This window comes from Paralichthys olivaceus, chromosome 10, assembly GCF_024713975.1.
Source record: "Paralichthys olivaceus isolate ysfri-2021 chromosome 10, ASM2471397v2, whole genome shotgun sequence".
NCBI classification, from domain to species: Eukaryota; Metazoa; Chordata; class Actinopteri; order Pleuronectiformes; family Paralichthyidae; genus Paralichthys; species Paralichthys olivaceus.
In genome coordinates, this window is record NC_091102.1 from 8028218 (window position 1) to 8041238 (window position 13021).

Consider the following 13021-nt stretch of genomic DNA (forward strand, 5'->3'; position numbering starts at 1 on the left):
ACCCCACAATGTGAATGGTTGTGTCTATATGTCACCTGGGATTGGCTCCAGCTCTCATATCATATGTCACGCTTGAGAACAATAATGTTTTCCTCAGATTTTAGTTATTATTTTTACTTAAAAATGCTCAATGAAAATGAAAAAATAATAATAACACAGACTGAGCATATAAAATATTAACACATTTAACCATCGGATTATCCATGAAACAGGTTTAAGTCAGTAGAACCAAGTAGAACATTTAAATGCTGCTTCCATGTTTATTAATATCCAATAATATAATGTGAGTTACAAGCGTGGTGTAGTGTGCGGACTCAGCCACGAGGGGTCAACATCACGAGGAGAGGGCGCGTCTTTATCTGCGCTCGTTGTCTCTGAACCACCGGAAGTGCTCAGCGACAACAATCTGAACAACAGACAGAAGAACAGACGTTTGTGTCTGTGGTGGAAACGATGGAGGAATTTAACTCTGGAGAAGAGGTGAAACTATTGCTGTTTATTTCTAATTACACGAAGCCTCAAATCTGCCGCCGTCATTCACACTAGAGACGCTTCGGAGCTACTTAGCTAGTGTTAGCTTAAAGCAGCTATGGCTAAAGATAACGGTGCTCCAGGCTGGGTGGGGTCAGATCATTTATACTTATACCTTCAGCAGAATATTTTATATATATATAATATATACATAAATGAGTGCGTTTATTTTTATTTTTTTACCTTATTCAGATTTATCATTTTTATTTCTTCTGCCTATTTTACTCCTTTTAATTTTTCATCTGTTGTTTTTAATGTCCCTGTTACTCAGCACCTTGAATCTAAACACAGCTCCACTCAATCTTATTCTGCAATCATAGAATATATAATAACTTCTGTTGTCAAATATATGTTGGAGTAAAAACTACAAGTGTGGTAATATTGGTATATTAATTATTGTACTAATAACCAAGTGTTTGGATGTGAGTGTAGTTTTTTTTCTAAATCTCACTTGTTTATTAGATTTCACTGTAAACATCCTGAGGTGAATTGTAGGAGAGTAAACGCCTCGTTGCAGAAAACTCTTTATATACGTTTGTTTTAATTTAATACATTTTATTGTCAATGACTGATTGAGGCAGCTGCAACTTTAAAGCGCAGAATTCTTTCTCATTATCTATATATTTAAATCATTTATTTCAGAACGTGAAATCATCAAACTCTTTCTGCTTTAAATGACACTTGCTGTAAAATGTCCAAAAGACGAACACAGATGTCGCTAACTCTCCTTTTCAATCACCCTGCAGGTTGTGTTCAATGCTGATGAAGCCACTGTCTCAGTTAAAGAGGTGAGGCTTAACCCATGGAAACATCCGCAATCTTCATTTTATTGTAAATCCAGTCTTTGGTGTGATGACAGTGTTTTTCTCCGTGTGGTCTTGTCTCAGTGTATCGAAGGTGTCCTCGGAGGAACGGATTATAATCAGAATAAAGTGAACCAGTGGACGGCCAGTATAGTGGAGCACTCTCTGACACACCTGGTGAAACAGGGACGCACGTTCAAATACATAGGTGAACTACATGCACCCATCACATACAGTACATGAGACGCTGAGACATGAGGTGTTGACAGGTAGATCTTGTATATGGAGGTAAGCATGTGACTGATATTGGTCTCTGTTTTTTTGTAGTAAACTGTACCATCATGCAGAAGAGCGGTGCTGGTCTCCACACGGCCAACTCCTGCTACTGGGACACTGCCACTGACGGTGAGATACAACCTACATTCAGAGCTGGTATCACATGAAATCGTTTAAGACACAATATCTGATTTTCAGTAATGAATAAGTACCTGAATGTACAATATGTTAATTCAGGGCTCCAATATCTGTTTGAATAATTGTGTTCAAATAATTCATAGATAATATAACTTTAACTTTTTGCCCCAGGATTAATATGAGACATTTCTTGTTTTTCAGGAAACTGCACAGTCAGGTGGGAGAATCGAACCATGTACTGTGTGGTCAGTGTGTTTGCTGTGGCGCTGTGATGGCGGCACACAGCTGTGTCCTGCTCTTTCATCTAAAACTGCCACACTTTGACCAAGAAGCCAGGAAGATCCTCAGGTGGACGTCAACTACAAGTGGCTGTTTTTGTCCCGCAGACAGGAAATGCCTAACGTCAAGAGTTGTGATACTAGAGCCTGCGTTTGGTGGGTTCGTCTCTGAGGATAAGTTCCAAAGTCATAGTCAGTGTTAGTGGTAGTTTTGTTTTCTAAATATCGTGATCCATCAGCTTGCATATTGTCCAATGTCTCTAATCTTTCCTTGAATGTCGAACCTGATTTGTCCTTGTCCTTCGTTACATTCCAGAACAAACAGGACTGAATGATTACTAGAATAAAGTTTACCATTAATTAACGTGAGTACCTGTGTTTGATACTGAATTACTTTAAGTGTTTATGCCCGTCTGCATTTGTATTCTTAATATTTATTTTGGCTGTGCAGGTAAGAGGGAGTTTATTTCAAGGATGGAATAGTTTAAATGATCTGTCCCCAGAAAACGAATGCACTTTTTCAAGAGGTTTTCCTTCAGAAATTTGAATATTTGACTGTGTGTTAAGTTTATTAAAGCTGCTTGTGAATTAATTTGCGTGAACATGAACTGTGGATTCATTAAATCTATTCAAACACAAACTAGCTATTATTCCTTTTCCATCTTTCTTAAGCAGACACTAAACATTTTGAGGGGATTTTTTTTTAGTAGAGTGCAGTTTGGGCTCTTGTCCACTAGAGATCAGCACAGGATCATACAGAGTGAGAAGAAAACTGCACAACTTTCACATATAAATATATAAATTTATTAGATTTTTTTTTTAAGTATCATCTTTTAAAATGCCTTGTGTGTATGAGAATATTTCATGTGTCACTCAAGTTATTTATCTTTTTGGCTTATTTGTACAAATATCAGGAGCATTCGTGTGATTGGCGAGGTCGTCGTTCCTCTGCAGATACATTGAAAAAAGGCGTGCCAAGTCAAACAACACTGACATTCTCTCACACACACAATTATACATAAAGGTGAAAAAAAAGAAAATATATTTTGTTACAGATTTGTGCACTGTAAATGTGTAACTGACGATAGATGCGACTATAGCATGAATTTACAAAAAAATGCAAATACATTTTAACAAGCATTTCACATCACAACAGCATTTGCTGCTCAGCGGTTGAATCTAAGCCACTTAAATCATTTTTATTGTAAACGTGCAAGAAACATTATACTCAGAGATGTGCGTGCGTTCACAGTAACGTGTTTGGTGATTAAACAGGCTCTTTAACGACAATGTGTGGAGGTTCTCGTCTCAGTGACAAGCACAAATACAGAGGAAGCAGCATGTGTTTCTGATAAAGCTCTTATCAAGGAGTAAAAAAGCTGATTGCTTGCAGCCGCATAGACTAGCAGGAGGTCCAGAGAAATACAATTGATCAAACAGACCCTCTCCCCCCTGGAGACACCTCATCAGAGGCTCCACACATGCACACCTCCATGCCAAAGACTAAATACAATCAATTCAAATGTATGGCTCCTTGTGATCAGTAATGCAGCACATATAGTTTCCAAATTTACAAAAAATAATGGCATCCATGGGTTTTTATTTGCAGGATGACGGGTCAGGATGTTGGGTGATGAGTAGTGAGCACCACTTCTGTAGTGCTTTTATACAGGTTAACACGAAGCATGTTTGCAGCCAGGACAGATCTCAAGTTAAGGACATATTTGCTTCATGTAGAAGTGTCAGACTATGGTAGAAAACACAGTTGGGATGTGTGAGATTAAGTTTGAAGGATTTAAAATGTAAACTCAACTCACAGGCGGATCCATGTGGCACTTAAAAGGTAACTGAGGGTATGATAACTGTCAGAGTGGATCCTCTGAATGGCACCGTACACATTGGGATGCTCTAAGCGTTGCAGGTGACACTGTGGCTGAGGTCGCCGTTGATTCCGACTCCTACATTACTGCCCGTTTCATTGGGAATGTCATAGACTGTGTCGTCGAGCATGTCGTATGTCGTGTCGTTAGGGGCGTCGTCTGTGGGCTCACTGGCTGAGTCATGGGCTCCATCATCGGTCGGCTCTTTGCATGTGGAGGTTCTCGGCGGCTCCAAGACGGCCTTTCCCATCGGCCTGTTCTGCGGTGAAGTGGAGTTGCACATGAGACACAGAAGCGAGGAGCAGTCCCACAGGCCCTGGGTCATGTTGGAGGAGAAGAGCCTCCGACACGGATGACAGAACTGGTAGAAGACCAGCATGAAGAAGATGGCTATGGCGTAGGCGACCAGCAGCTGCAGCACCAGCAGTGGTGCGCAGATGAACTTGTAGAAGTCTGTTTTGTAGATGTACCACAGCAGAAGCAGGGAGGCGTTCTCCACAAAGCGCAGCATGTAGTACACGGCCATGCGATACCAGTTCTGGGACTTATTGATGAGGTCTGGGTCGTTGAGTTTCACCTGCACGGCCGACCAGCAGAACATGTTGATGCCGGCGTAGAGGAAGGTGAGCAAGCAAAGCACGATGGTGGTTCCCACCCTGGTCAGAGTCTTTTCTATATTCTCTGGGAACGGCGAGTGACTCTGCCAGAACAGGATCCAGGGGTAGAGGAAGAAAACAAGGAAGTTCAGCAGAACCACAGGCAGGACCCAGAGCTGTAGCACGGAGCTGAACAGCACCAGCACCACCACACGGGTGGCGATCTCGAAGCTCCTCCACAGGAAGATGCACAGATACGCCATCGGCCGGATGTCCACTTCATAGTCGTCATATTTGATCTTAATGGCCAGGATGTTGCAGCGCAGGGCTCCGTACACAATGGACAGGAGGGAGATCACCATCAGTGTGCCTGACATGAACAATGAGAGAAATACGAGGACGCCATCAATGAAAGGAAAGAGTCACATTAGGTCTATTTCCAGGAGGGAAAGTTGAGTTTCTTTCTATGCAAGAAGGAAAATTGTTCAGCACCTTTTCAAGTATAAAGCTGCCAAGAAGATATAAATATATATACAGTGTGAAATATGAGTATATATAACACATCTTTAGTGATAGACTTAAAACAGTTTGAGGTTAATAATAAGAGTTTCACTAAATACAGAGAAATTCAACTATGATAGGATTTGTTTGCGTGTAAGGAAATGTTTAGAGAAAGAGAACTATAAAATAAATGTTATAGTTAACATACTGTAACTGTGGATGAGCTGCAGCCTCATATTATCATCAGACTAACTTTGGATGAGGATGAATAGATTTTATCACGAGCACTGAAAGGACACAATGAAGGAATCTTCTAGTGTGAATGGTAGGAGGGGTTACAGCAAACAACAATGTTTTAAAAGCACAATAGTTGATGTGTTTTTCTGTCACACTAGGCGTCTCTCAATCAAAACAATAGAACACAGTTAGGAGACGGTTTCCTTCAGCGTTTATGCTTCAGTTATTTTTTTACCAGGAGCCAAATGAAGAGAAGTGATCTCTCCTGGTCCAAAATAAACAGACTTTGGCAGACGCAAAGCACGAGACACTGAGTGCTACCTTGATTAACTTAACAGATTTCTCAGGGTTTGATAATTTGGGTTGATTAAAGTCCACAACTCAACTTGTCTTATCAGTTTAATGCAGAAAAGACACACATTACACTTTTAGAGTACATATGGACACCTGAGTGTGGTTTTAAGACAGAAGTGACAAGGCCCTGAAGCTTTTGTTCACCACTTCCTGGTCATTAAACCGGCAGGCGTGAAATAGAAGAGCAGCAGCTTCAGAGAACATGAAAGTGACCCACTGTATTTATGACCTCTTGTGTTTGGTCCTAAAGCAGAGAACAGATGGTGTGAGAACCTGTGAGTTCATCTCAGTGACAGAAGCACACACTTCTCACACATACTGACCCCTGATCAGCAATTTACTGAGACAATCATCAATATCAGATAACTGACTAAATCAAAGAGTCCAGAGTCCCTCCCCCCGTACCCCCCTAACCTCTACCGATGGACACCCCCTGCTGCAGGACGCAGATGTAGAGCTGTAGGGTGAGCTGGGGGGCCGATCCCAGGAAGGCCTGGATGACCGAGGTGCGGGCGAAGGCTGCTCGGTGCGTAAACAGTTTCCCCTCCGCCTGCCCCACCTGCCGCTCCACCTCCTCAGACTGACCCCCGCGGGGCATCTGCTTCTTCCTGGTGATGCTGACATACGGCTCCTCTACTCGGCCCACGCTGCCATAGATACAGAACGCCTCCAGACACCTGCAATGCAACAGCAGCGGGAGAACAGAGATCATGAGGAGCTGCAGACTCTCTGACGTGTAGAGGAACTCACTGAAGGGCTGCAGAATGATGCATTACAGAAACAAACAATTAAATATCACATTCAAACATCAGTCACATAATTAACATGCTGATGTTTAACAGGGGCCTGTAGTTTAGTTTAGCTTGTTTAGAACATTTTTAAAAAGGTGAAATCGTCCCATAATGTCAGACTAGTGTGTTATCTAGATCACCATGGTAACCAATGCTGCACCACTAACCTGCTCCACAGATCAGTTCAGTCATTCGTGGTCAGTGGCTGATTCTATTGATGACTAATAATAAACTTTATCTACTGTTCAAAAAGGAAACTTTCCTAAACATGATATTCTCCTGAAGGTGACGATCGTCAGCACTGAGAGTTTGTCAACTATTAAACATTTCGATTGGAAATAAACGAGTAAATAAATCAAATCTGAACGGCACATACAGTTCATTTCACACCCTCAAATATCAGTCCTCTTTCTCATTGATGCTCAGAAACACCCTAACTCACACTTTTCTAAGAAAGTGTAAAAGATCCTGGATCCACCTTCTGATGCAGATCTGCACCACAAAGGTTCATGGTAATCCCTCTTTTAGTTTTTGCGTAATCTTACTAAGCAACAGACAAACAAACACAATCAGATGAAAACCTCCTTGGTGAAGGTAACATGAACTACAGTGCAACCAGTTCCTAAACTGTACTCATTGTTTTTTCAGAGACACTACGAAATACAATGTATGACTTCAAGAGGAGATTCGTACTTTCAACACTACATCCTCTTAAACAAGTATTCTTCCCATCATCTACACCTTTCTAAATCAGCTCTAACGTAAGTGATGGTGTGAGTGCACATGACGTTCAAATTTGACTTCCCATAATTCTAAAATATATACGTTCAAAAGTTACAGCTTTTCAGTATGAAACTCCATCTTAGAGTTTCCATGTTTGAGCTGTAGCTGAGTGAGAGGACAAAGACGCAGTATTGTGTTGCACTTAATTTGTGTAACTCAGACTGCGAGGCTTCTTATTAGCTTTACAGAACATTTAATTACGTTTCTGGATTCTATTCCCATCTCTTTTACTCTGGAGTCACTTGAGAAACAGAATCTGCTCATGGCCCGAATACAGAGGAGGAATGTTTTCAACACTTTACAGGTAAACATGATGTTCAAAGACTGATCAGAAAACATATGTGTTGGTGGAGGAGAGCAGATTTGACTAAAGCATTAAAAAACTTGGGAAATCTTCAGTAGTTTCAGCCAAATGATTTTAATGAACCACATAAACAATCAGGTTTGTTTTTAATGATAAACTACATGAGATTAAGACAATCTGGTCTCAATTTGATATCTATGTGTCTCTGTTATAACGAATGGCAGAAGATCTGTCAGAGACAGTGAGTCACAGTCATCAGCTGCTAAGATACTTAAATGCAGATGTGGGCAAAGAGCCAGAGGTCGAGGCGGCTCCCAGTCGATAAAGAAGCACTTAAAACCAGCCAGGCAGGAGGATTTAATTCACAGTGGAACTGAGGGACAGACTGATTATCACCGAGTCACACGCATACTGAAGCTTTTAACAAAACATCCAAGTCTCATTCAAGGATGCAGTGATAGATATCAGGCCCACACTCAGGGAGTTCACGGAGTTTTAAGTGAATGTGTGAAAACGGACAGAGTTGAATCAAAATAAATAATCTAAACTCGGTGTGGCACATCAGCTCATTCATGTCTTCGACCACGAAGCTCAAACATCCAGAGGAGGTTACAATAAGTGAAACACATTTTTGAGCTGAGGACAAATTCAAACGGTTTAAAGCTGCAGGAAAAAATGTTTTTTTGTAAAACTGTTCCCAAGACAAAAACACTTAACAGGCTGATTAAACTCCACTTCTATTTATGAGCACAGTCATGGAGCATTAAGAGCTGCAGATTTGACAGGAGGAAAATAAAACCAAATAGATATAGACGTACAGAGTCATTCCTGCTTCGACACAAAAGAAAAAGAACTCATGTCTGAGACATTAGGCGTGTTGTGTTGGGTGGATCATACCGAGAAGAGGAAGTGTGGACATTTCCCTCTGTGGCTGTGCTGTCAGAGATAAGGAGCTATGGGGTGACATGTGCTATTCTTGGTTGTGCTCTTCACTGAAGGAAGATGTGGAGGTCTGAGAAATAACCGTTCAAATGCACTCGAGGGGGAAAGGAGATCATGTCCACAGAGGCCACAGCTGGGGAATCAGCATATACTGTGAGGGGCGTCTGCTCAGCTGGGCGACCAAAGGAAATACTGTTTATACAAAATAAAACAAAGGCTAAGTCTCAGTTATGTGTATGGCTAACAATTATTTATCATTTACTTTATATTTTCTACTTCACAACTCCTGATAAAACAATCTCCTCGCTGCCCCGTGGCAAAGTAACCACACCCACAGATTCAGTTTACTAGAATTACTAGAAAGACAGGAAAAGTTGCATATCTAAAATCATCAAATATTTATCTTTTGTTTAACAAATTCTAATGAATCGATCATTTAAATAGTTGCTGATTGCTGTTCTGTCAATCCAGCCCACTGTGCTTAATGAGCAAACAGTTTCCTCTCTAGTGTTTCCATGTGATCCCTGTGGTCAGATCTCCTGCTGTGTGTATGTTTGAATGGGGGGGGTCTGTATGCAGGATTAGGCTCTGATTCCAGAGACAGATGGTCCAGAGCTTACCCAGGGAAACCCCAGGCCCCTTATTCCTCTGCTCTGAAGCACTGTATGCAGATGTTTAAAGGTCCCTGCATCAGAGCGCAGCAGCCACATGATGTATGTATGTCATCTGCTTTATGTGCTCCAGGCTTCATGCCGAGTGATTTCATGAATAAATCAGCCCCAGCTCGGCCTGTGAGATCACCATGAAGATGATCAAACAGTGGAGATCCCAACTGAGAGAGCTCTGGCTGTATATGGAACATGTATCAATGAGGAGTGGGAGCATTGATCAGCTTTTTATTTCCGATGGCACAGATACGCTTTCATTGCTCCGGCACGTGAGCAGCCAGTCGAAGAAGAAAAGAACCCGAGAACAGATGAAAACAACAGCATGTGTGCAAAGCGTCGATCAAAGCATCAGTAAGCAGCTTATGTGTGCAGAGGCCGGGGACATGTTTTTAACGAGAGAAACCATCCGTGGAGTCGACACCTGTGCGTAATGACGCTGGTTTCATGGCCTGGTGCAGAGGAGATGAAGAACACTGTGGTCCAGTGTGTGTCAGTGTGTGTGTGTGTGTGTGTGTGTGTGTGTGTGTGTGTGTGTGAGAGAGAGAGAGAGAGGACCGAGCATTAGAGACACACACACGTAAACAACTGACCTGACTATGGGTCCGAGCTGCAGGATGTGCAGCAGCAGGATGAGCGGTCGGTCCCTGCTCAGGTCCCGGTGGATGAAGGTGAGGGTAAGCTGGACGAGCACGGACGGTACGAGCGTGAAGAGGAGCGTGAGCGCCTGCCAGATCTGGTCTCCGGCGGAGCGGTACGTGGAGCTCAGGTAGAGAGCCGCCGTGGTCTCGGCCGTGAACAGGGACACCGACACAAAGATGGAACTGGGGACGCGCATCCTCGCTCACTCCGCCATCTGGGGAACGCGGCGCGCTGCTTCGCTCAGGGCCCGTTCATCCATCCCGCAGGCACCGAGCTCTCTCGGTGTCCGGCCACACTGGACGGCGGAGAGTCGGGGGCACACGCCGCCGCAGCAGCTGCAGGGAGGTTGGATGTTTTCACAGCCAGGTGTCGTACCGGCGTGGGACTGGAGGGGGCGACAGTGGCGCTGCACTCTCCTGTGCGCACCGCAGACAGTGACAGCGAGTGACATTTATTGTATTTATTCATTTTGATATGGAGTTGTTCAAATTGAGGGAATATTAAAAACAATAATGAGGATTTATGTGTAAACACAATTCATGCATGGATATGAAGAAATATAATGTATATTAATATAATGATATCATTTTATAAAATTCCATTTATTTTGTTTGTATGGTATATTTGTATCTATTTGTTGATTGTAGGACTTGTAGATGTTGATTCAACACAACATAACAAACTATATAAATAAAGAAATAAACTGAAAACACTCAAATTAAGATATCATTTCCTTATTGGTCCTGGTTTTTACAGAGTTAAAGGAGAAGTTCGGTTTTTTTCAACCTGGTCCTTATTTCCAGCATATGGTGTGTAGATCCACTCACCCATAAAGGTTTGGAGTGAGGTGCTTTGCATTACAGTATTCTTTTAAAGCAGCTGTGTCCTGGTGCTCGGGCGTATTCACCCGGTTTGCTGATTAAACAGGAAGACAACTCGCTCTCGGTTCGCTAAGCTAACGCTAGCTCCGAGGCTGCTGGTTAGCCCGCTGAAGTTAGCTAGCCCTTAACCGGGTGAATACGCCCGAGCACCAGGACACAGCTGCTTTAAAAGAATCCTGTACAGTGAAGCACCTGATAAGTGTTCTGCCATGTTGCGCAAAACTAGCAGCCGCAAACTCCGTGTAAACAAACACATCTGATCGTCAGCTGTGCAGCGGCTGCGCGCCTCGGTGACGTCACCCCAGTGAAAGCCCGGGATGTAAACAAAGCTACTCGTTAAGCTAACGCTAGCTCCGAGGCTAGCGAGACTCACAGGGAACTAGAGCTGGAGATTCATGGTAAATCAAGAGTTTCGCGGCAGATAATGTTTATTTAGAGGCTGTATGGTGGATGCCCCGAACCCTTGCGTTGTATGGATATACGCTGATCACGTTTGGATCTAAAAGCGTCCGAAGGACTCCAAGTTACTCCAAACCTTTATGGGTGAGTAGATCTACATACCATGTGCTGGAAATAAGGACCAGGTTGAAAAAAACCGAACTTCTCCTTTAAGTGACAGTTGTGACATGGATATTTCCATCCGCTGTTTCTTAGATTAAAAAAGGTCATATTTTGTCTATGTACATATGTTGAGGTCTGATATTCTCAAACATCTGTCAACAGTACGGTGCTTGGCAAGTGAGTTGTTTATAAATGTATCTCCATCAATACACTGGATACTGAACATCATAATCATTGTTGAATGTTTTACAATGTAGAGACTCAGTTGCTTGTTTCTTTATGTTGTTTGAGCTAAATCAGTGAATGTGTAAATTAAATTGAAACTCTTTGAGATTTGTACAGATAAATAATCTTCTAGTGATTCAGACGGGTGTAATTATAATAAATGTAGTCTATATAATAGGTAACACTGGTAACGTGAATTTTTAAAATATTATAATAATGGTGCGATGGATTTCTACAGTAAGTGAACAGTGAGGGAGATTTAGTGGTATCTAGTGGTGAGAATGAAAATTGCAACCAACTGAGACCTCTCACTCACCCTTCAAATTCATGAATGTTTGTCCCTTCGGGGCCACTGTAGCAACATGGTGGACTCCATGGAGTGGGGTCCACTAAGTTGTTCCTCTTAAAGTAAAGAAAACTGTGGAAAACAATCACTCTTTGTTTCAGGTTTTTTTTCAATATCAGATATGTTTTTGTGAATAAAACCATTAATCATACTCACTGGTCATTTTAGCAAAAAGAAACAGATGCAGAATAAACAGCTTTTGCCACATTAGCAGAACTTAATGTGATATGTTCAGGGGCAAGACATTTGGATCAGAACTTAAATAAATGCACCAACTTTTAAATTATTAAAACATTAACAAATAAATTAAAAGGAAAAGCAATAAAACAATGTTATAAGACAAACAATGGTGAAAGTAGTTAGCAGTTAATTTTCCGGCACCAAAGCTGTAGATGTGTAGACTGCAGGTTGGTTTAATTTATAATGAAGCATCTCTGTTTTATAAGCTTTTCATATGTTTTGTATTTAAGTAATTACAGGAACTATTAAGATGTCAAATAAATGTATTGAAATTTTTTCAGTAACACGATAACACAAGATAGCCGTAATGCACCTTGACGTTGGTTGCCACGCGCCAATAGACCGAACAAAGAATGTACTGAAATTTAACATTTCTAAAAAAACTGATGTATTAAGGGACATGGGCAGAAAACCCAAGTACAAGAACCTTGAATTTAAGTAGTAAGTCACTTAGGAATTCTGAGGCACAATACTACAAACTGTTTATATGATATATTATATTTATCTTTGTTGTGTGAAACTGCAAGAAGATAAATAAATCATAATAAAATACTATTATTCAACGAAAGATGATTGAGTATTACGATGGAGTAGGAAATATGTGCATGGGAACTCCAGGAAATGAATGCTCCTGGCTCCTTGGGAGCAATAATTTTACCGTCCAATTTAGAGGAGATCAAAGATTTCCTAGTGTGGAAGAAAACGTGTTTTTTGTCTAAACTGGGTTGGAAAAACAAAAGATGCTTCTCAAAGAAGGAATAGTCAAGCATAAAATCCCTGAAGCAGTAATGTAGAGTTGTTATGTGTCGGTATTGACGTTGGATGTGAATCCCGAAACAAAGAATTGTCAAATATGGCGTACATCATTGCCATAAGCTGTATATCCCTGAGTTGCTGCATAAACAGTATTGCATCAGTAATAATAATGATACTTTAAGTACTATTCACCATAATACCTCTGTAGTAATGTCAATTATAACATTTTGAAAACAAACTGTTAGTTTTAATATTGACCTTTCTACTTGTGATCCTATTGGTTTTACTTCC

The 13021-nt window shown here is 41.4% G+C and overlaps 2 protein-coding genes across 3 annotated transcripts; one reads left to right on the forward strand and one right to left on the reverse strand.

Annotated features, from left to right (window-relative positions):
* Window positions 1-320: 320 nt before the first annotated feature.
* On the forward strand, window positions 321-2666 carry LOC109631175 (dynein light chain Tctex-type 3). The gene is made up of 5 exons (XM_020089775.2): window positions 321-480; window positions 1278-1319; window positions 1419-1542; window positions 1662-1739; window positions 1950-2666. The coding sequence occupies exons 1-5, from the start codon at window positions 454-456 to the stop codon at window positions 2018-2020; spliced, it is 342 nt and encodes a 113-aa protein (XP_019945334.1). The 5' UTR covers window positions 321-453; the 3' UTR covers window positions 2021-2666.
* Window positions 2667-2807: 141 nt separating this feature from the next.
* xk (X-linked Kx blood group (McLeod syndrome)) lies at window positions 2808-10094 on the reverse strand. Of its 2 annotated transcripts, none has more exons than XM_069533295.1 (3): window positions 9673-10094; window positions 6009-6271; window positions 2808-4872 (listed from the first exon to the last, which is right to left on the reverse strand). In XM_069533295.1, exons 1-3 carry the CDS (start codon window positions 9915-9917, stop codon window positions 3935-3937), a joined length of 1446 nt encoding a protein of 481 aa, XP_069389396.1. In that variant the 5' UTR covers window positions 9918-10094; the 3' UTR covers window positions 2808-3934. The 2 variants fall into 2 exon arrangements, with proteins under 2 accessions (XP_069389396.1, XP_069389398.1); XM_069533297.1 differs by having other exon boundaries at window positions 6015-6271; window positions 9673-10073.
* Window positions 10095-13021: the final 2927 nt, after the last annotated feature.

What these genes read in the sequence shown, in the direction of transcription:
- LOC109631175 (XM_020089775.2), top strand. Translation starts at nt 454, where the DNA reads ATGGAGGAATTTAACTCTGGAGAAGAG. An exon ending in ACGCACGTTCAAATACATAG is followed by an intron (nt 1,543 to 1,661) that starts GTGAACTACATG and finishes GTTTTTTTGTAG; the next exon opens with TAAACTGTACCATCATGCAG. An exon ending in CTGGGACACTGCCACTGACG is followed by an intron (nt 1,740 to 1,949) that starts GTGAGATACAAC and finishes CTTGTTTTTCAG; the next exon opens with GAAACTGCACAGTCAGGTGG.
- xk (XM_069533295.1), bottom strand. Translation starts at nt 9,917, where the DNA reads ATGCGCGTCCCCAGTTCCATCTTTGTGTCGGTGTCCCTGTTCACGGCC. An exon ending in CAGCTCGGACCCATAGTCAG is followed by an intron (nt 6,272 to 9,672) that starts GTCAGTTGTTTA and finishes GTTGCATTGCAG; the next exon opens with GTGTCTGGAGGCGTTCTGTA. An exon ending in GGGGGTGTCCATCGGTAGAG is followed by an intron (nt 4,873 to 6,008) that starts GTTAGGGGGGTA and finishes TGTTCATGTCAG; the next exon opens with GCACACTGATGGTGATCTCC.